General features: G+C 39.6%; 1 protein-coding gene across 4 annotated transcripts in view; it reads right to left on the bottom strand.

Moving 5' to 3' along the window:
- Positions 1 to 18,740, bottom strand: part of LOC110840995 (CCN family member 2) — a 230,268-nt gene that overhangs the window by 24,828 nt on the left and 186,700 nt on the right. For all 4 annotated transcript variants that reach the window (XM_087361313.1, XM_087361321.1, XM_087361325.1 and 1 more), the window contains one exon: positions 10,294 to 10,385. In XM_087361313.1, coding sequence (XP_087217439.1) covers positions 10,294 to 10,385 — 92 coding nt within the window. The remainder of the gene's footprint in view (positions 1 to 10,293; positions 10,386 to 18,740) is intronic.

Raw genomic sequence — 18,740 nt, 5'->3', positions numbered from 1 at the left:
ACAATGTCACAAAATTTACAATACACTTGCTTCTTTCTGATCTCAATTTTCAGAACTGAAATTTCACCCCCGCGTGGACTTAGATCACTTCTATCCGCATTACGTATTGACCTGACCTGTAATTTAATTTCAGGAATTTTCTCATTTGAGCCCTCGTTCTCTCCACTTCACAAAAGTTGGTCTAGATTTTTGAAACACATGAGATAAGCCTCCATAGCCCATAGCTCCAGTACTTTTATACAGCCTAGTCTACTCATTATCACAGCAACCGACAAAAAGACTGAGAGACGGACAGACGGACGTGCATTCCACCCCCTCTCCCCACACCACACTCTCACAATCCACGGGCTCATGATTACAAAAGAGAGTCATTAACCCAGGGCTATTGTTGATTTCTAGTATATAAGGTCCTTTTGTTAGCATTCGTGATAGATCAGAGGGGAACGGCTGGGGTTTAAAAATGGTCGCTGCTGGTTTGAATAACGTCTAATCCTAGTCTGATAACACAGTACGTTTAAGGTTTCTCTTGTACGTGTTTTACTCCGTATCGTTTCACGTTTAGCAATAACTTCTATTCAAGACTCAAGAGAACTGAAATATTCCTAAAATCAAGAAGATATTCAGAATGTAAGCAACCATTTATTTACATTCCTGGCAGATCCCAGTAAATGCTATTATTCCCCTCGACCTTATTTTTACCTGGAACTAAAGAATCAGGAACATACACGAAAGAAAGAATACTATGTTTATCTACTAACATTTAATCAGTTACACAATTCGCATCAATTGAACGCAAATTGGCAAGTTCTTGTCTGACCCACGTGGTCGTCTTCGAAATTACTTAAACAATTCTAATTATTGAAGATATCCGTCTTCTGGGTTATTGCGCTGTGTAGTCTGGTCGATGTTAACCAACGTTTCAGAGGTCATACTGCCTCCATCATCAGGGCGATATTCATCGCCCTGATGATGGAGGCAGTATGACCTCTGAAACGTTGGTTAACATCGACCAGACTACACAGCGCAATAACCCAGAAGACAGAAATCTTCATACTCATCGCCCTGATGACGGAGGCAGTATGACCTCTGAAACGTTGGTTAACATCGACCAGACTACACAGCGCAATAACCCAGAAGACAGAAATCTTCATACTCATCGCCCTGATGACGGAGGCAGTATGACCTCTGAAACGTTGGTTAACATCGACCAGACTACACAGCGCAATAACCCAGAAGACAGAAATCTTCATACTCATCGCCCTGATGACGGAGGCAGTATGACCTCTGAAACGTTGGTTAACATCGACCAGACTACACAGCGCAACAACCCAGAAGACAGAAATCTTCAGACTCACCGCTGTGAAAACCTCAAGTCTTACAATTCTAATTATTCTTGTTAGCGATAGTTGAAATAACGTTGCAAATCGAAACGTATTACAAAATATCATTCGTAGTGTTGTCATATTCATTCAGTTTTTCAGGAATAAATGCGAAAATCACACTTTAGCATAGTCCAAAACGACGTTTAATGTTTGTCATAATTATCTTACTGAAACGGCAAGGAATATTCTGGATAGCCTCGCCCACAAACACCGTATATTTAGGACTACGGACGTTTCGGTATCAGCCTAGAGGTAGTGGTTTCTCCCTTCAAACAAACTTATTGCTCTATAGGGAAATTGTGTTCCAAGATACATCTGTCAACACTAAAAATTACTAGTATAAAACCCCGTTAAAATTCAACGGGGAAATGATTGCTTTTATATATTCATACCTCTGTATTCCAGTGGCACTCAGTCGATAAGAGAAACTGGGTCCATGCGGAGTTTTAAGGACCTCAGCAGCACAGTGTTCTAAGAGCCTTAACTCTTTGGTAACATGACTAAAGCTGTCATTGCACACAGACGAGCTTTATTTTTTAAACAGCCGGTGGAATGACTTATGAAACGTTCTACATCAGGTGGCGATGCAAAGTGACACAGTCAGTTAAGCGGACGTAATGTCTGAGAACATCTATCTGCAGACTTGATGAGCTCGTAAAATTTAGAAAATGTCCATTTACGGAGCATGGTAGAAAACATCCAAGATGGCTCCACAACACTGTTATGCAGAACGTAAATACCAATTTTATTTTCAGATCTTTTGCAAACGACAAGCCATTTTCGTTCTTTTTAATCTAGTGGATAATTAAAAGTTTCTGCCATTATCAAAACATAAACGCTACAAGATAAGTGGCAGATATGCGCGTGTTGTCATATAAACTGTGACCCGTGTAAAATTAACGTTAGCTTCGCTATAATGCGATCAAGAAAATTCTACGATAAAGGAAAATTTCCTAGAGTAACAGATCGGCCTTTGTTATGGATTTAACGACGCTGCATAACGAGTTGAAGTTAATTCTCATCAAATCAAATTAGACGATTATGTGCACTAGACTGTAACCTAGTCAACAAGGCTATAAATATTTGCTGGACGATCGGGGATTGTTTCTCACAAGTCCACTCTTCTCGTACGTATTAGATACCAAGGGCTATTTTATAGGGAATAAAGTGGATGAAACGTGAAGCATATTCAGCTCCAGAAGGTATCGACGTTCATAATAAGATTTATGTATGTAGGATTTGTGGTTTTCAGGGCGGTGGGTCTAAAGGTGGCACAGCCGTTATACAAACATTGGCTGGCTCTCAGTTCTTCATTAGTTTTCTCATCTCGGTATTAAATTTTCAGTATTTCATAATTTATATATAATTTAGTGTACCAGTCGGGACAGTGGTAACTGACTAGCAATATCAAATAACATTCAATTATTCCAACAGTGAGAATATTTTTAGAAAGAGAAAATGTTTTTAGGACAGCATTTAGCATGACGTCACGGCTTCTAATTCCAGGCAATTCTCCGCTCAGACAGACAGTACTCTAACGTGTTTGATCGCCTACCGTGGAACAGTTCCTCGCTATTATGTTACGTTAGAGAAAATTATCAGTTTATACAATGTTTGTATAGAGCTTAATTTCATCACGTGGGCACCAAAATGTTAGAAGCTGATATTCGTTTATTTTAAAAATATAACGTTAAGTGTTAACGCATTTGCATTGTGGGTAGACTACCGTTAATGTATCACAAATTCGCAGACATGTTTACAGTCTTCAGTCTAACGATGACGTTTAATCAAGTAGAGTTTCTTTAAAACTTGGGCAAAATTTGTGGCAACACACTGTCCAACCCTGGCTATGGCATTGTTAAATAATAAACGATCTGCGGTATTATATATTTATTGCCGTATTACGGTCCCCCTTTGATGTAATAATTAGGTTGCCCGCACCACTTAGCGGCGTGCGGACCTCAAAGTGGTTTAGCTTAACTTCAAGACCTGAACTACTCGTAATAAAAGCAGCATTCTGAATCGCTTACGTCATCGGTAGCTTGTCTAACTTGTATTTGGAAAGAAACCGTAAAGCATTATTTAATATATTAACCAAATTATTTGAAACACTCGCATCTTCATTGATATAAGTACGAGATGTGCTACATTAAACCGCTTTCAATTTTAGGTTATAAATTTCATGCTCTTTAAACACAGAAATACTTTATGTCCGTAACAACAAAGCTGATTTCTTTGCTAGACTACAAAAATAATGACTTAAACAAGAAGGAAATTATGCTTACAGAAAAATAATTAATGTTTGTTCGTTTTAATATTATCTGTGTATTTTTAGTCAATAAATACTTTCATTCAGTAACCTAAATAGAGAAAAAGTTATAAAACGCTGTTTCTTTCATCAGAACATGACTTTAACCTTTGAGAATGGAACCAGTAACGTCAGAATTGTCTGAGTGTTGGTGGTTGGAATGTCCTGCGCCTGTCTGGACACCACGACGGGGATTCCCCAAATGTCTGCGTGGGAATCCTTTTGGTTGAGGATTACCCGCTATCACGCGCAGAAATGAATGAAGGTCCTAATTTAAAATCCCCGCTACTCAGCCACATTTTAAACAAAAATTAAAATGTGTTGACGAATTTTAATAAAAGTCAATATAAAATTTTATAAAATTCCGTTCAGCCGTTCTCGACAGCGAACGGACAGGCGTAAAGAAAAGCGAAACCATTGCACATCTTTTTGTAACACTGTCATGAACGCGCCTAAAATGACCCCTGAAACAATGAATCCGCTACCATTGGTTTCCTACAAAGGGAAAGCTTAGAGAATTTATTTTATTTATAACGTGTCCCTGTGTGGCGAACTTCGTAGCTGGGCTGAGAGAGAAATTTCACAAGAAATGCTCTGATGTAATCTGACGGCCGCAGCTGGAAGTATCAATACCGCACTACGTTCATTGTTTCCTCTCCGCCTTGCAGCCATTTCCCGTTTCGGGGCGCTAATTACTGCTGCAGTGGTATCTCCCCTGTGGACCGGAAGCGGCCAGCCCTCGTCACACTCGATTCTGCCTTCCTGCAGTCCCAATGTTGGTTTAGCGACGGCGATGTGGCGATGTGGCGATGTTCATGAGTTAAGACTTGTGAGTGTGAAACAGATTATCGGTTTATACTCTCTACCAAGTACTGTTATGGTTACTGAATCAAGGGAAAGGATGTAAATTTAAAACTATTCTTTGTCAGAACCTTTTCCATCGTCTGTTCTTTAAAAATCACGACGTTTCGGAGGCTGGTTCTGTCTCCGTCTTCAGGTGAGAGGTATCTACTCACTGTCCAGTGACAGAGACTAGATCTTTCTAAGGGATCCAACAGAGTAGGTACCTCTCACCTGAAGACGGACACAGAACCAGCCTCCGAAACGTCGTGATTTTAAAGAACAGACGATGGAAAATGTCCTGACAAAGAATAATTTTAAATGTAAACTATCGTCGTCAAATCCCTTTAAAATCTATAATATATATAAATATGTCAGTAATCTCTCGATGTATTTAGTTTAAATATATTTCCCACTCCATTACCTAACTATAGTTTGTTTCATTGTACAAATTCCCCCACCAATAGAAGTTTTAGAAGGGAATAAATGAAAACATGAAAGGGGCTAAGAGATTAAGATACGAACAGAAATCATCCCTTGTTTCACGTCAAGGTTCGTTTCCACTCATTCTTAGTATTACAAGGGTTTATCGAGAAGATTTGCTACGTGATAGGGTTGAATGTCATTTCGTATCGGAAGACTGCACTGAATTTGTGAGGTTAATTTGATTTTGATTCCGACTGACTGACAGGACTCCTGCTTCGCGTAATGATTTAATTAAATTTTAATGAGTTTGTATAATAACAATGGCAGCTGGAAACTTACTAAGAGAAGACGGAATTAAAAATTACAGACACACTTAAAGATATATTTAAATTTTGCAATGTTTTAGAAATTTTTCCATAAGAACAAATGTATAGAGCCTAAACTGGGCGTGGTGGCGCGCACCTCGTCAACACGACCTACTGCTGAATGAACTTAGAATTGAATAAGAATTCAAATCACCTCGCGACGATATTGAAATATTGTTAGTGACACATTCAGTTTTTATTCCACACGACAGAGAACTTTAACAAAGGCCCTAGTGCCCACGCCTGTCACATATTCAACATTTCTCATTTGTGAAGACCTAAAAAGTCAGTGGGAGTGAATCTTAATGAAGAAAATAACGGTCTTGATGTCTCACACGTAATTAAAAAGCAGACAATTCTGTCTGTCAAGCTCTGCCTATGTACGAGGTGCGATCGGAAAGTTTCAAGACTGTGTCAATAGAGGGCGAACCGGATGTAGTACGAGCTTCTGCCTTTAGGGGGTGCGGCCTAAATTCATAGGGAATCGGTGTGCCAGCCGGCATCATCGAATTAGCATTTGTTTCTTAGTTACGGGCGTTTCGGTAGTGCATTACACCGACCCTCCTGCGATTTCGGAATGGCGTGTGCATCAAATTTTGCCAAAGACTCGCCAAAACGGCTACGAAAACCTATGAAATGCTAAAGCAAGCATTTGGGGAGTCCGCAATGGGTCGTGCACAAACTTTTGTGTGGCATTCACGTTTTAAAAATGGCCGAACCTCTGTCGATGATGACGAGCGTTCTGGACGACCATCTTCGAGCACAACGCCCGAAAATGTTACGAAGATTCGGCAGGCCATTCACGAAGATCGACGTCGTACCATCAACGACTTGTGCGACATTGTTGGGATAGGCTATGGGACCTGTCAGCTGATTCTAAAGGAAGAACTCCACATGCGACGCATCATGACAACGCGCCAGCGCACACCGCCCTCAAAGTTCGGCAGTTTTTGGCCTCAAACACCATGGCCGTCATCCCGCACCCTCCTTATTCGCCGTGTGACTTCTTCCTCTTCCCAAAGATGAAAATTCAGCTAAAGGGAAGGAGATTTGAGACGATAGAAGAGATTCAGGCAGAATCGCAGATGGCGCTTGACAGGCTGACAAAGAAAGATTTCCAGGGATGCTTCCAGGCTTGGCAGCGGCGCTGGGATCGATGTGTTCACTCCCAGGGTTCGAGGGTGATGGATGAATTTAATACCTGAAATAAGTGTACGGGTTTTTATACGCGCAGTCTTGAAACCTTTCGATCGCACCTCGTAAGATGGCAGTCTTCTGGGTTGTTGCGCCGCGTAGTCTGGTAGAAGTTTACGGACGTTTCAGTAATTGTCCTGACGAAGAAGGCAGCAAGACCTCTGAAACGTCTGTAAACTTGACAGTCTTCGTAATTGTCCATGTTGCAAGAAATAGAGGGAGACAGACAGAAAGAGGCAACTGCGTTTTGCCTCAGTAAATTTAGAATCGATCAGACGCCGTGCAAAATTCTGTCTGAATTGTGAGAACGGCCGCAATGCGGAATCCATAGCTTATTAAACACTTTAGAACACAAAGTAATGCAGTGTATCGAGCACGAACTAGAGAATTTGCAAAAAAAAAGACAAAGTTTTGAGGCTCTTAAATTCAAGATACAACCATCGGTACGGTGGTATAACGATACGCCCTCAGTGTGCCAGAATTAGTATCCTATTTCCTTTGCTATCTGCATCAAACTAAATTATAAGTGAACGACTCGCCTTGATGCATTGGAGGTTAGAGAAAGGCGGGGCCAAAAGGGCTCAATATACAGTGACGTGTTATTGGTTGCAGGCACAGATCAGGGGGATTTGAGAAAAATGTGATAAAGAGAATGGAAAGACATTCGTATAATGATGAGCTTCACGGTCAGAAAACGCAAAGGAGTGAGAAAATCAAAGAACATGGAGTATGACAAATACAGAGTGGATTTAGCCGGAAGACGTCCACGTCTACTTTTTTTTCTTCCAAAATATGATTTTTCACTTACATAAAATACATGAATCGGTGAAAACATGTTCTTTGTGTTTTAATATACACAAAATTGTCATACGTACAGAGAAATTGCAGTTTAGGGTGATTAAGTCAAGAACAATGAGATGGGCGGGACATGTAGCGCGCATAGATAGGGCAAGAGGTGTTCACCGGGTAATTGGTCAGGAAGCCTGAGGGGAAGAGACATCTGGGGAGACCTAGACGTAGATGGGAGGATAATCTCAGGCGGTATCTATGAGAGATAGGAGTTGAAGGAGACTGGATTTTGTTGGCCCAGGACAGAGCTTTGGTTAATTCGGTGATGAACCTTTGTGTTCGCTAAGCCATCTGGTTGGTTGGGTCCACTATTTGGGAAGCCTGAGGGGAAGAGACCTCTGGGGAGACCTAGACGTAGATGGGAGGATAATCTCAGGCAGGAGGAAGCCTGAGGGGAAGAGACCGCTGGAGAGACCTAGACGTAGATGGGAGGATAATGTCAGGCGGAATCTATGGGAGATAGGAGTTGAAGGAGACTGGATGTTGGTGGCCCAGGACAGGGTCCGGTGGAGGGCTTTGGTTAATTCGGTGATGAACCTTAGAGTTCCCTAAGCCATCTAGTTAGTTACTCCGAGACCAGCCAAGCGCCGATCAGACATAACCTCTAACCTAAAATAAAAGCTATGTTAATATGATGCTTGGTCAGGGCTACCCACATCTCCAGGGCGATGAGAGATGAGTATGGAGTAATGGCGGATTGATGATAGCAGGAGGGAAACTGAAGAACTCGAAAAAAGATCTTTCAACATTGCCAATTCATCGACGACAGCATTTAGCCGCCTGAGCTACGCCACGGTAATTGTGGTGGTGATACTGCAAACTAACCACCAGAAAACTTTTTGTCTTTGAATCGTTGATGTACAATGTGATCAGTGACGTTACTGTACGTTACATTAAGTTTATATTGGGTAACTGGGTTGTGGCGATATGAAGCTAATGCACTTGGCAGTCAGTATGTTAAACATTAATGACTGAGGGGGATTCTGAATGCGCGGGGGTGATTTATTATTGACAGGGTTGGAAGTTGCTGCTTTGAAATACAGCGACGCGCTGTCGTAACGTTCAAGACATGGACACCTCATATATGTATATGACGGCCGTATGACTAAACGCCTGCACTTCACTCAACCATAATACAATGCCGTTTCGACGATGATTTTGACGTTTTATAACGACGCCTATAGCGGTGATGATTGCCAGGTTATTGTAAAAGTTGACGTACGAGGTGCGATCGGAAGGTTTCCAGACTGCGCGTATAAAAACCCGTACACTTATCTCATGTATTAAATTCATCCATCACCCTCGAAGTAGTTCCCCTGGGAGATTGAGGCAGAATTGCAGATGGTGCTTGACAGGCTGACAAAGAAAGATTTCCAGGGATGCTTCCAGGCTTGGCAGCGGCGCTGGGATCGTTGTGTTCACTCCCAGGGGAACTACTTCGAGGGTGATGGATGAATTTAATACCTGAGATAAGTGTACGGGTTTTTATAGGCGCAGTCTTGAAACTTTCCGATCGCACCTCGTATAAATACCTTTAAACAACACACACAAACAAACAAAACATTGTAAGACTTGAGGTTCTCACAGCGGTGAATATGAAGATTTCTGTCTTCTGGGTTGTTGCGCTGTGTAGTCTGGTCGATGTTAACCAACGTTTCAGAGGTCATACTGCCTCCGTCATCAGGGCGATGAATATGCCAATAGGGTGTGAGAAGTTGGATTTTATAGGCAGGGAAGTGAAAGGTGTAGCCTGCCCCGAGCCAATGGGAGCAGGTATGGGAGTGGACCAATGGTAGCACGTGGGCGAGGGTGGGAGAGGGAGAGATTGTAGAGAGAGAAAGGTGAGTGTAGTTGTATGGATAAAGGCCCTGAAAGGGGCCGAGTTAGTGGTCTGGTTGGTTCTGGCGGCGCACTCTTGCTCTCTTGCCTCTGATCCACACACTCCGAGGACTCCGAGAACGAGCAAGAGTGCGCCGCCAGAACCAACCAGACCACTAACTCGGCCCCTTTCAGGGCCTTTATCCATACAACTACACTCACCTTTCTCTCTCTACAATCTCTCCCTCTCCCACCCTCGCCCACGTGCTACCATTGGTCCACTCCCATACCTGCTCCCATTGGCTCGGGGCAGGCTACACCTTTCACTTCCCTGCCTATAAAATCCAACTTCTCACACCCTATTGGCATATTCATCACCCTGATGACGGAGGCAGTATGACCTCTGAAACGTTGGTTAACATCGACCAGACTACACAGCGCAACAACCCAGAAGACAGAAATCTTCAAACAAAACATTCACTAGCTATAAAGCGTGAAAACAGATAGATAGATATAGTAATAAATATTGTGAAGAAACAACCACGACATATTTCAAAGGTACGATTCCGGTACTCGTGTTGACAAACCGTTCAGGAGTACAGAAATCTTAAAACCCGACAACCAAACCTATATTTAAATTGAGAACTTCATGAATACAGAATACGATGCACTGACCATATACTTGATGTTATCAGCTGTATGGTTCCGAAATAAAGTGGACGATACTGAATTATAATACCCTAAATAAATAAGCGTATAAATTAAGTTTAATAACGCAAGGAGCCATGAAGATGAGTGGAGGTATAGTTCAACACATTCTTGACATAAGATTTATACCGACCGACACGTGGCGCAGATACACACACATATTAGCGCCAGATTCATGTTTGAAGTCATTAAATCTCCGTGACTGGCTAACGAGATCACGTGACAGCAGATGCATATCGGACGATAGAAGTAAAATAATGTACAATTCTGGAGTGGAAACCTCTTGGCAAGCCAGAGACTAATGTGAAAAGATAATATTAAAATGGATGCCACACAAGTTGTGGGGATGTTAACTGAATTAGTCTAGCCCAGGAAAGGGGAACAGATAGTGAATATCTCTTACCTGACATGCGCACTGCGTCCGGCAGTCGAGGAGGAAGGTCTCTCCATTGTCGTACGTCTTATTGTACACTCTGCACGGCAACCCCTTGATCGCTGCAACACATGTAACAAGGCCAGGTAATTACTCCGCTACAAGTCAATACATGTAATTGGATGCACAACCAATTACGCTAGTCCCAAACACCTTTCCCCTCTTTCGTTGCAGGCTCCATACCCAACTAATGTGACGAGATTTTGCCAACATCAAGGACCACGCAGTGAAATACCAGCGCAGGAGAAGAATACATCTGGAGGAACAAAGTTAATTCGATAATGGGTAAATAGGAGCGGTTGTCTTACATAATAACTTACCAACTGAACTAACCAACCAGTCATTTGTCCTATTAACCAACCATACAAAATATTACTTATGGACCTTGTGGTAATAGTGGAAGTAGAATTTTAGTCAAGGTACAGTTAGGACTATAAAATTAGTGCCAGTAATGTCGTATTCAACCGTAACAAAGATAAGTAACGTTGTTATGATGTGTTTTCTAGTTTGTGAGTTTATTAAATGTTATTCTTGCAACAAATCAATTAGAATCCCTGCAAAAAATATTATAAATTAACAAAAGTTTGCGTAAGATAATAAATATAAAGGAAAAATATTTTAAAATTTACGTAACAAGCATTAGCAGATACGTCCTAAACATAATGATCCAATTGACATTGAAATATGTAGTCTAATATTTTATACGATAATAAAATATTTTTTGTGTTTTGAAGTTCATAATTACCGTGGTAGTAGTTTACAAAACAGAAATATTTCAATGTAGATTTTAAGAACCAAATTAATTTTGTTGTAGTCACTCTTGTTATACAGAATGGGGCAGAGATTATTTTTAAAAACATAATTTTCAATCACAGATTATTAAGATCATTCAAAATAACGTGAATTGAAAGACATTGAGGAATATTATAACAAAGTTACTTCCTAAAAATAAGACCCCGTCAGATGTCGTCCATCAAGATTGCTATTCTGATGAACTGATTCGTAACACTTTAAATTATGCACAGTATAATTGTCGGTGACATAACATTAATTTCAGAAATTCCATGTTTTAGATTATTTAAGTCTGTTGAACGTGTTTGAAACACTTTGCATTTCTAGTAGCTCCATAAAAAGGGATCGAAAGCTGATATATCGGGCGAACGGGCTGGCCAATAAATGTCGCAAAAGCGAGGAATTATTCGATGTTCAGAGTCCTTTAACTATTCATCGACTGCCGAGCAGTACGTGCTGTCACTCTATCTTGTCGGAAGCAAAAGGTGACAAGGCTAATTTCACGACAGCGCACTCAGAAACAAAACTTAATCGTCGTATGCTTCCTTTAGGGGGCTAGTACCATTTCAATGATTTACCTAAATCATAGTTTTTACACTGCCACGAGGCCCCCCCCCCCCCATTCTTCTTCTTGAAGAAGTTGTGGTTTGAAACTTCTCTACCCGGTTCTTGATGGCGTTGCGATCAGGAGCCTTTCCATGTCTCTGAATGTTAAAATATCGTCTGCATTGCGATCACAGAATCCCCGGGACATTTAGAGTACTTATTTTATTTAGTGTTCTGTCTGACGACAGGTCCATATGAACAGGATCCTTCCATCCTTTTCTCGGACTGGGACCTGTTCATATACGTTCTTGGCAGATGATCCAAAAGTGGTTTGCCATTGCCTTCTTCTGTGTGTGTGAATGGAGTAATTGTTGGGATGCCACGGAGGAAAACTCCGTGTTGCCTAGACCACGGCCTTGCCCAACACAAGTTATAAATTCGGGCACCGCCGGGAATCGAACCCGAGACCCCAGGATTACAAGGCCAGCGTTTTAACCGCTAGACCACCGTGGCGGTGATATTTAGAGTACTACGTAAATCAAAATAATAAATGAAAGCTGTCATACTTTGTACTAGGCATTCTTTCCGAATCAAAAGGCGATACATCTTAAGACGTAATTTGCTACTCATTTGCCATAAAACTCATACAAACTGAGACCTAGAATTCGAAATTTTATAGATTTTACATAAATTTCTGGTTGACTGCTTTATTGTAGAAAGTAGACTAAGATAACTGTAGGCCTATACGCTATTCAACAGTCACAAAAAAAAATACTTTACGTGCTGATTTAAATTGAAAATTACACGTATTCATTTGGCTGTATGTTTCCGAGCTGGTAAAAATTTAATTTACTTTCTTTAAAGCATTAAAGTTTACACTGCGGTAGCGTCTAGTGCTTCTGAGGAAGAAATCTCGTTTGTAGCATAAAAACAGTTAACAACACAAAATTAGGAAGTAAACAAAAATTACATACCCTACTAAACTTCCTTTAGGCAGTGGTACTTATTCCGCCCTAAATGTAATTTATACAGAGACACGACTCTGTATAAAATCGGTTTAAATTTCACTCAAATGATGAGGTCTTAAAAGACTGTCTAGGAATTACCAACGAATGTAAATAAACAGGGCGCCATGAAACTCCACTGAGCTAAGTAGTAAGGCGTTTAAATCTAGAGAAACACAAAGTTGTTTAAACTTGCATATAAACATCGACATTTGCGGAAATTGCACATGGAATTAATTATGAACGTATCCAGTCTCCAAACTGAGAAAACTCAGTTGCCAATTACGGTGAACGAAATCATTAAGAACGGAACTCCGTATTTCCATTTAATTATTTAATTTTTCCAGGATTTTAATGAAGTTCAGTTTTGCAGTTTACAGATCCGTTACACCCCAATTCATCACACAGCCCACATCATGCGATGGAAATTAAGAGTCCTACAATATTATTCTAGAAAAAAAAAAAAAAACAACGGAGCAAATAAAATGTTTTCTGATACCGTTAACCACAATTAGTCTTATGCTTCTCCCGGTCAATTATTAAGCCTGTACCAGCCGCAAAATTCTCTTTCACCGTCTCTGTGGTCTTCATTCTCATGTTTACATATAATTCTATGCTATATTTGTCGTCGGTTTTGACCCGTTCTAGCAACGTAGAACTTTTATATATTACCATAGACCATATGTAATAGTCTCTAAGTAAATATCAACTTCCTAAGAAATTAAAATTAAATTATTTGGTTATTCCGTCAAATCACAATGTATTTAAGATAAGATAATTAAAATAATTAAAATATCATTCTGTGTTCCATATCGAATAATCGATTTACAATTGGAACAGTTACAACATGTTTCGGTTTTATTAAACTATCATCAGGTGTAAAATTATATTAAATTTAAAACTCAATTACAATTTTTTACAATTTTTAGTAGTGTAGTTTTTTGGAGGTCGTGTCCAGATATTTTCATATAATGGATCAAATTTATTGTTTGAAGTGATGCTTTTGAAGTTTACATCGGTCTGTGAAGTAAATGATTCAAAGAAACATTAATGAATATGGATGAATATAGAAAACAATTAAATAAATAAATAAATAATATTATAAGGAAAGTAAAGTTTTAAATTTAATATAATTTTACACCTGATGATGGTTTAATAAAACCGAAACATGTTGTAACTGTTCCAATTGTAAATCGATTATTCGATATGGAACACAGAATGATATTTTAATAATTTTAATTATCTTATTTTAAATACATTGTGATTTGACGGAATAACCAAATAATTTAATTTTAATTTAATAAATCACAATGTGACGCAACTACACTATTTTCCTAAGAAAGCTTCAGACCCACGGAGTTAAGGGTCTCTAAGAAAAACAAAAAAAACACGTGTATTTTGAACCGCAATATGCTGCAATGAGGAAACTCTCCGTTCCAACAGCAAATAGATTAGCTGGTGTACCAGTAATGCTGACAAAATCTGAGTAAAGAGTTTTAAGGAAGACCATCTAATATTTGCTCTTGGTAATTTCCGCCCGAAAACCTTATATCAAACGCGTAAAGACAAGAAACAAAGAGTTGAGGTTTAGCTGTCTCGTACAAAGAGGCTTGGAACAGAAACGCAAAACAAAGCTATGATGGCGCCTATGGAGGAGCCCACGTTAAGGTCTGGCCAAGTTTGGGTTTGGCGGGAGTCTTGAATCTTGATACACTGAGATTGAGATTCCCGATCAGTACGCATCAGATGTCAAGTTTGCTCACGTAACGCAAGGACAGCATTAGAACTTCATTATAAATATTTTAAAATGCATTTATAATTATCTTATCCTTCCTTTTCTGAATGGTAACTCATCTGTATAAAATTATATAAAAAATAAATTTCGTACAGACGAGCATGGGAAGCCAATAACTTAGTCATTTAAATTAAACATAAAAAGTTGAGTTTGACCTATACAGAGGGAGTCAAAGGAATTACTGTTGAGCCATGCATTGCTTTGTGTGGTTCTCATTAAACAGGCGGCAGTCACTGGACTTTAATTAGTTTCTGACTTCCTTAAAAAACAAATGCCGGCAGCACGAAACATCCATGAGACACAGTCTTTGTCGTACCAAATTACACTTTCCATGGATATTTTGTCCTCATCGCTCACTGCATGCGAGTAGCTCACCACGGGTGGATACAATTTTAATGCCCTACTGAAAACAGTGGTAGTTTATTAAGGGCATTGCCAAACATCCAGAACTAGACAGATCAGCAAAAGTTATTTTTTTATTTTTATTTAGTGTTCTGTCTGACGACAGGTCCATATGAACAGGATCCTTCCATCCTTTTCTCGGACTGGGACCTGTTCATATACGTTCTTGGCAGATGATCCAGAAGTGGTTTGCCATTGCCTTCTTCTGTGTGTGAATGGAGTAATTGTTGGGATGCCACGGAGGAAAACTCCGTGTTGCCTAGACCACGGCCTTGCCCAACACAAGTTATAAATTTGGGCACCGCCGGGAATCGAACCCGAGACCCCAGGATTACAAGGCCAGCGTTCTAACCGCTAGACCACCTCATCTTATTATTATTTAGTGTTCTGTCTGACGACAGGTCCATATGAACAGGATCCTTCCATCCTTTTCTCGGACTGGGACCTGTTCATATACGTTCTTGGCAGATGATCCAGAAGTGGTTTGCCATTGCCTTCTTCTGTGTGTGAATGGAGTAATTGTTGTGATGCCACGGAGAAACCGGGGAAGCCCCCGGAGGAAAATTCCGTGTTGCCTAGACCACGGCCTTGCCCAACACAAGTTATAAATTCGGGCACCGCCGGGAATCGAACCCGAGACCCCAGCTTTATTATCAATTGTTCCTTCTATCTTTCCAATGTTTCAATGTTGCTAACAAACTACACGACACGAGACATTCATCAGCGATTGCTGTGTCCAGTGAGTATATATTGAGGTTATTTTTGTGACATGTGGAAATTTGTCTCGTTACTGGTAAAAATGGACACCTGTATAAGTTTAATGTTACTTTAAATACGAGGGAAGCTGTCTACTGGTGCTACTAACAGTAATTACTTGTTGTGTGAAAGAAATGTTACAGTCAAAGCTCGGATTAAGAAGTTTTACGTTTTGGCTTCATTCGTTACTTGAAAGACCTCAATATTCACGAGGGCTCAAAAGATTTTAAACCAATTAGCCAACCAGTAATTGCAGAGTTCTGGGAATTGCTTGGACCTTCGCAAACCATTCAAAATCGATTACTCGAATCAGTAAGAGACATAGACAAAGGTCAGACGAACTTGTGTGCACACGCTGACACATTCATTTGTAATTGTCAGTTAACTTCAGTGAGTGTGCTGCAAGTTTCTAATGGAGAAAGTCAGTGGACGGAGTCAGGCTGACATTAAGCTAAAGTTTGAAGCAGAACGAAACTTATCCTGGCCACAGCACCGACTAATTCACGGCACACACGACGAAACTTTCATCAGTCGTGACGGACCACCAACAAACATGTCGTCATTCTATATTTAACCTATTATTTTATTTAAGTAACGTTGAGTTTCGCTTGTGCTGGAAATTCAATCGTAGCCTCTCTTCGGATCTTAAGTTGCACATGTCGCGATGTGTGGATCAGTTAACTCACAGCTACGTAAGAAGTTGGTCCAGTATGCAAAGTTTATCGCAGTGGTACTCCCAGAAAATACCTCTGACAAGTTGAAAAACATTCAGTTTTTAATGAAAGTAATAAACCACCCGTGCATATCACGGGTCATCAAGAAAATTGCGTATATAAATCGTTCCAGATGCAGGACACGTGATTTTTTTTTTAGCGTCAAACAAATTCAAAATCGTGAGTGGGTGACAGGAGAGGGAGTAATATATGCGGCCAGAAATTCGGGCCCAATGCGGAAATTTCCTATGTGTGTATTGTGACGTGAATAAAAGGACATAGCAGCTCCCAGCGGACAAAAACGTACAGAGTTTTCCTTTTTTGCTCGGAAACACAATGGGACAATATTTTTAAAAAAAATATTACCAGCCACGCCTAAAAAATTCACCTATTGCAACGGAGATCATTTCTGGGCAGAAGGAAACAGCTGCTCCTTTTAAGTGAACGCGTATTACAGAGATCGATTTTAAAGTAGAAGCGTGTTATGAGAAGTCGTTACGTAACAAGGAATCTCACTCAACGGCAAAAACAGAACACCTGAGAAACAACGGTAGATTTCTTTTTAGTTGTACTGGTCTTTAGCCACTTCAAACTGTCCAAGGGTCCACTAAATTTTACGCCTACACATTTCGAAAACTTCTTCTCGTATTCGACGAGTGTCGAGTTGGATCCTCCGCTGGAGGCCGCCTTCGATGCTGAGCTGTTTCGTGGTCTTCCTTTGCTAGTAAAGTCTCTTGTTAATCAATACCTTACATGACAGAAAAATATGCATTGGCACAAATTTTCTTAAAATAGTCGACGTAATTTAGAAAAATCGAGGTTAATACTATCTCAAAGTGCCGTTTTTATCTTAGGTTCTTCATTTTATAAATATTCTTAGATCACGGTAAGAAAATGTCCATGCAAACGCGTATGTATTCGCTACCAAGTATCCTGGCTTCAAATGATTTAAATATTATTTTATTTTAACGTAGCTGTAGCTCGGACTAAACAGCATAGGGCAATATTAAGGTTAACGAATGGCGAATTAGAAAGACTTTGAAAGTGAGTAATCGTGGCCTAATTCCGGCACTTGCCTGAAGGACCTGAGGAAAACCATGACAAACCACAGCCCCGAATATGAGGCAGGAGTGCAATATTCTAATTGTGATTTTTATAAAATGCCGAACATGGATATAACGAGAAATGCATACTAAATTTTTCATTCGACAGCGTTGAGTGATGAACTACCACAGACATGTGGAATTCCATCTGGGGAGTCACAAATTTCTGGGGCAGGATAATCTACTCATATTTGGACCTCTGGCATTTAAAACTGTTACAGAACATGAGTCATGTGATACACGTTCCATTAAGAAGAACGAAATTCTTCATTTAAGATTGAAATCTCTGTCCTAAAGACGTGGAGTTATTGACTTAATTATATAAGTTATGACATCCTCCTTCTTGTAAATTCTGTTTACGAAAATCTTGTTCAAATATCTTCCTCTCTTTACCGTCTCTGACAATGTGGACAATTTAATAACACACCGCGCTGTAAACACATACAAAGAAAGTTTCGCTACTTCTCTCGAAGTACCTTTCGTCCTATTTCCTGCGCTATTTCAAAATCCTGATAATTACCTTCCAAAAATTATTTTCAGAGGGGGTATCAGATGACAGAACCACTGAATTTGGCGGGGATACAAGTTGTATTTAACTTTCAGTATTTCACATCTACTGGTTTAATTTCACATTAAAAAAAATTATGTCTTGAAATGCAACATTTTCGACCCAATTAACTCTACAAAAAAATATTCATCGAACAAACTAAGAAAAAATTACTCCAAAAACATTACCGTGTAACTGTGTATGTAAGTCACCTTATGCATATATTGGAATGTGTAGATATACTTGTGCGTACGAGCGTGTATAAATGTATGGTCGGTGTGTATCTATATATGTCTTTGGGTTAAATATATGTCGAATACACTTCTCTAACAAATTACAGCTTATCTGCGATTCATTGTAGTCAAAATGGGCTGTCAGAAGTGTACTACAACTACGGCGTTTGAAATTTATTTTAAATTTTGTAGTATGAATTAGGTGTGTATATTAAATCTTGTCCGTCTAATCACAATATTTCTTATTAAATATTAAAATATTACAATAATTAACATTTAAAATATTTAAAATATTAAGTGATGTTCTTTATCGAAATATTCGATTTACATTAGACCATCATTTTTCATGTTTTCACGACATGTTTCAGTTCCTAAAAGAACCATCCTCAGGTGTATATAATTATATAAAGCTTCAAAACGATAAATAATTCAAATACAATTTTCATACATTATGCTAGCGTACATTTTTATCAGATTTTTACCAGATATCAAACGATATCTGGTAAAAATCTGCTTTGAAGCTTTA

Source organism: Zootermopsis nevadensis, unplaced genomic scaffold (assembly GCF_977971745.1).
Source record: "Zootermopsis nevadensis isolate Lab colony 2312 unplaced genomic scaffold, Znev_1.0 Znev_ptg000003l, whole genome shotgun sequence".
NCBI classification, from domain to species: domain Eukaryota; kingdom Metazoa; phylum Arthropoda; class Insecta; order Blattodea; family Termopsidae; genus Zootermopsis; species Zootermopsis nevadensis.
Note: the sequence above shows the minus strand (reverse complement) of the source record. Positions and strands in the feature narration are given on the sequence as shown.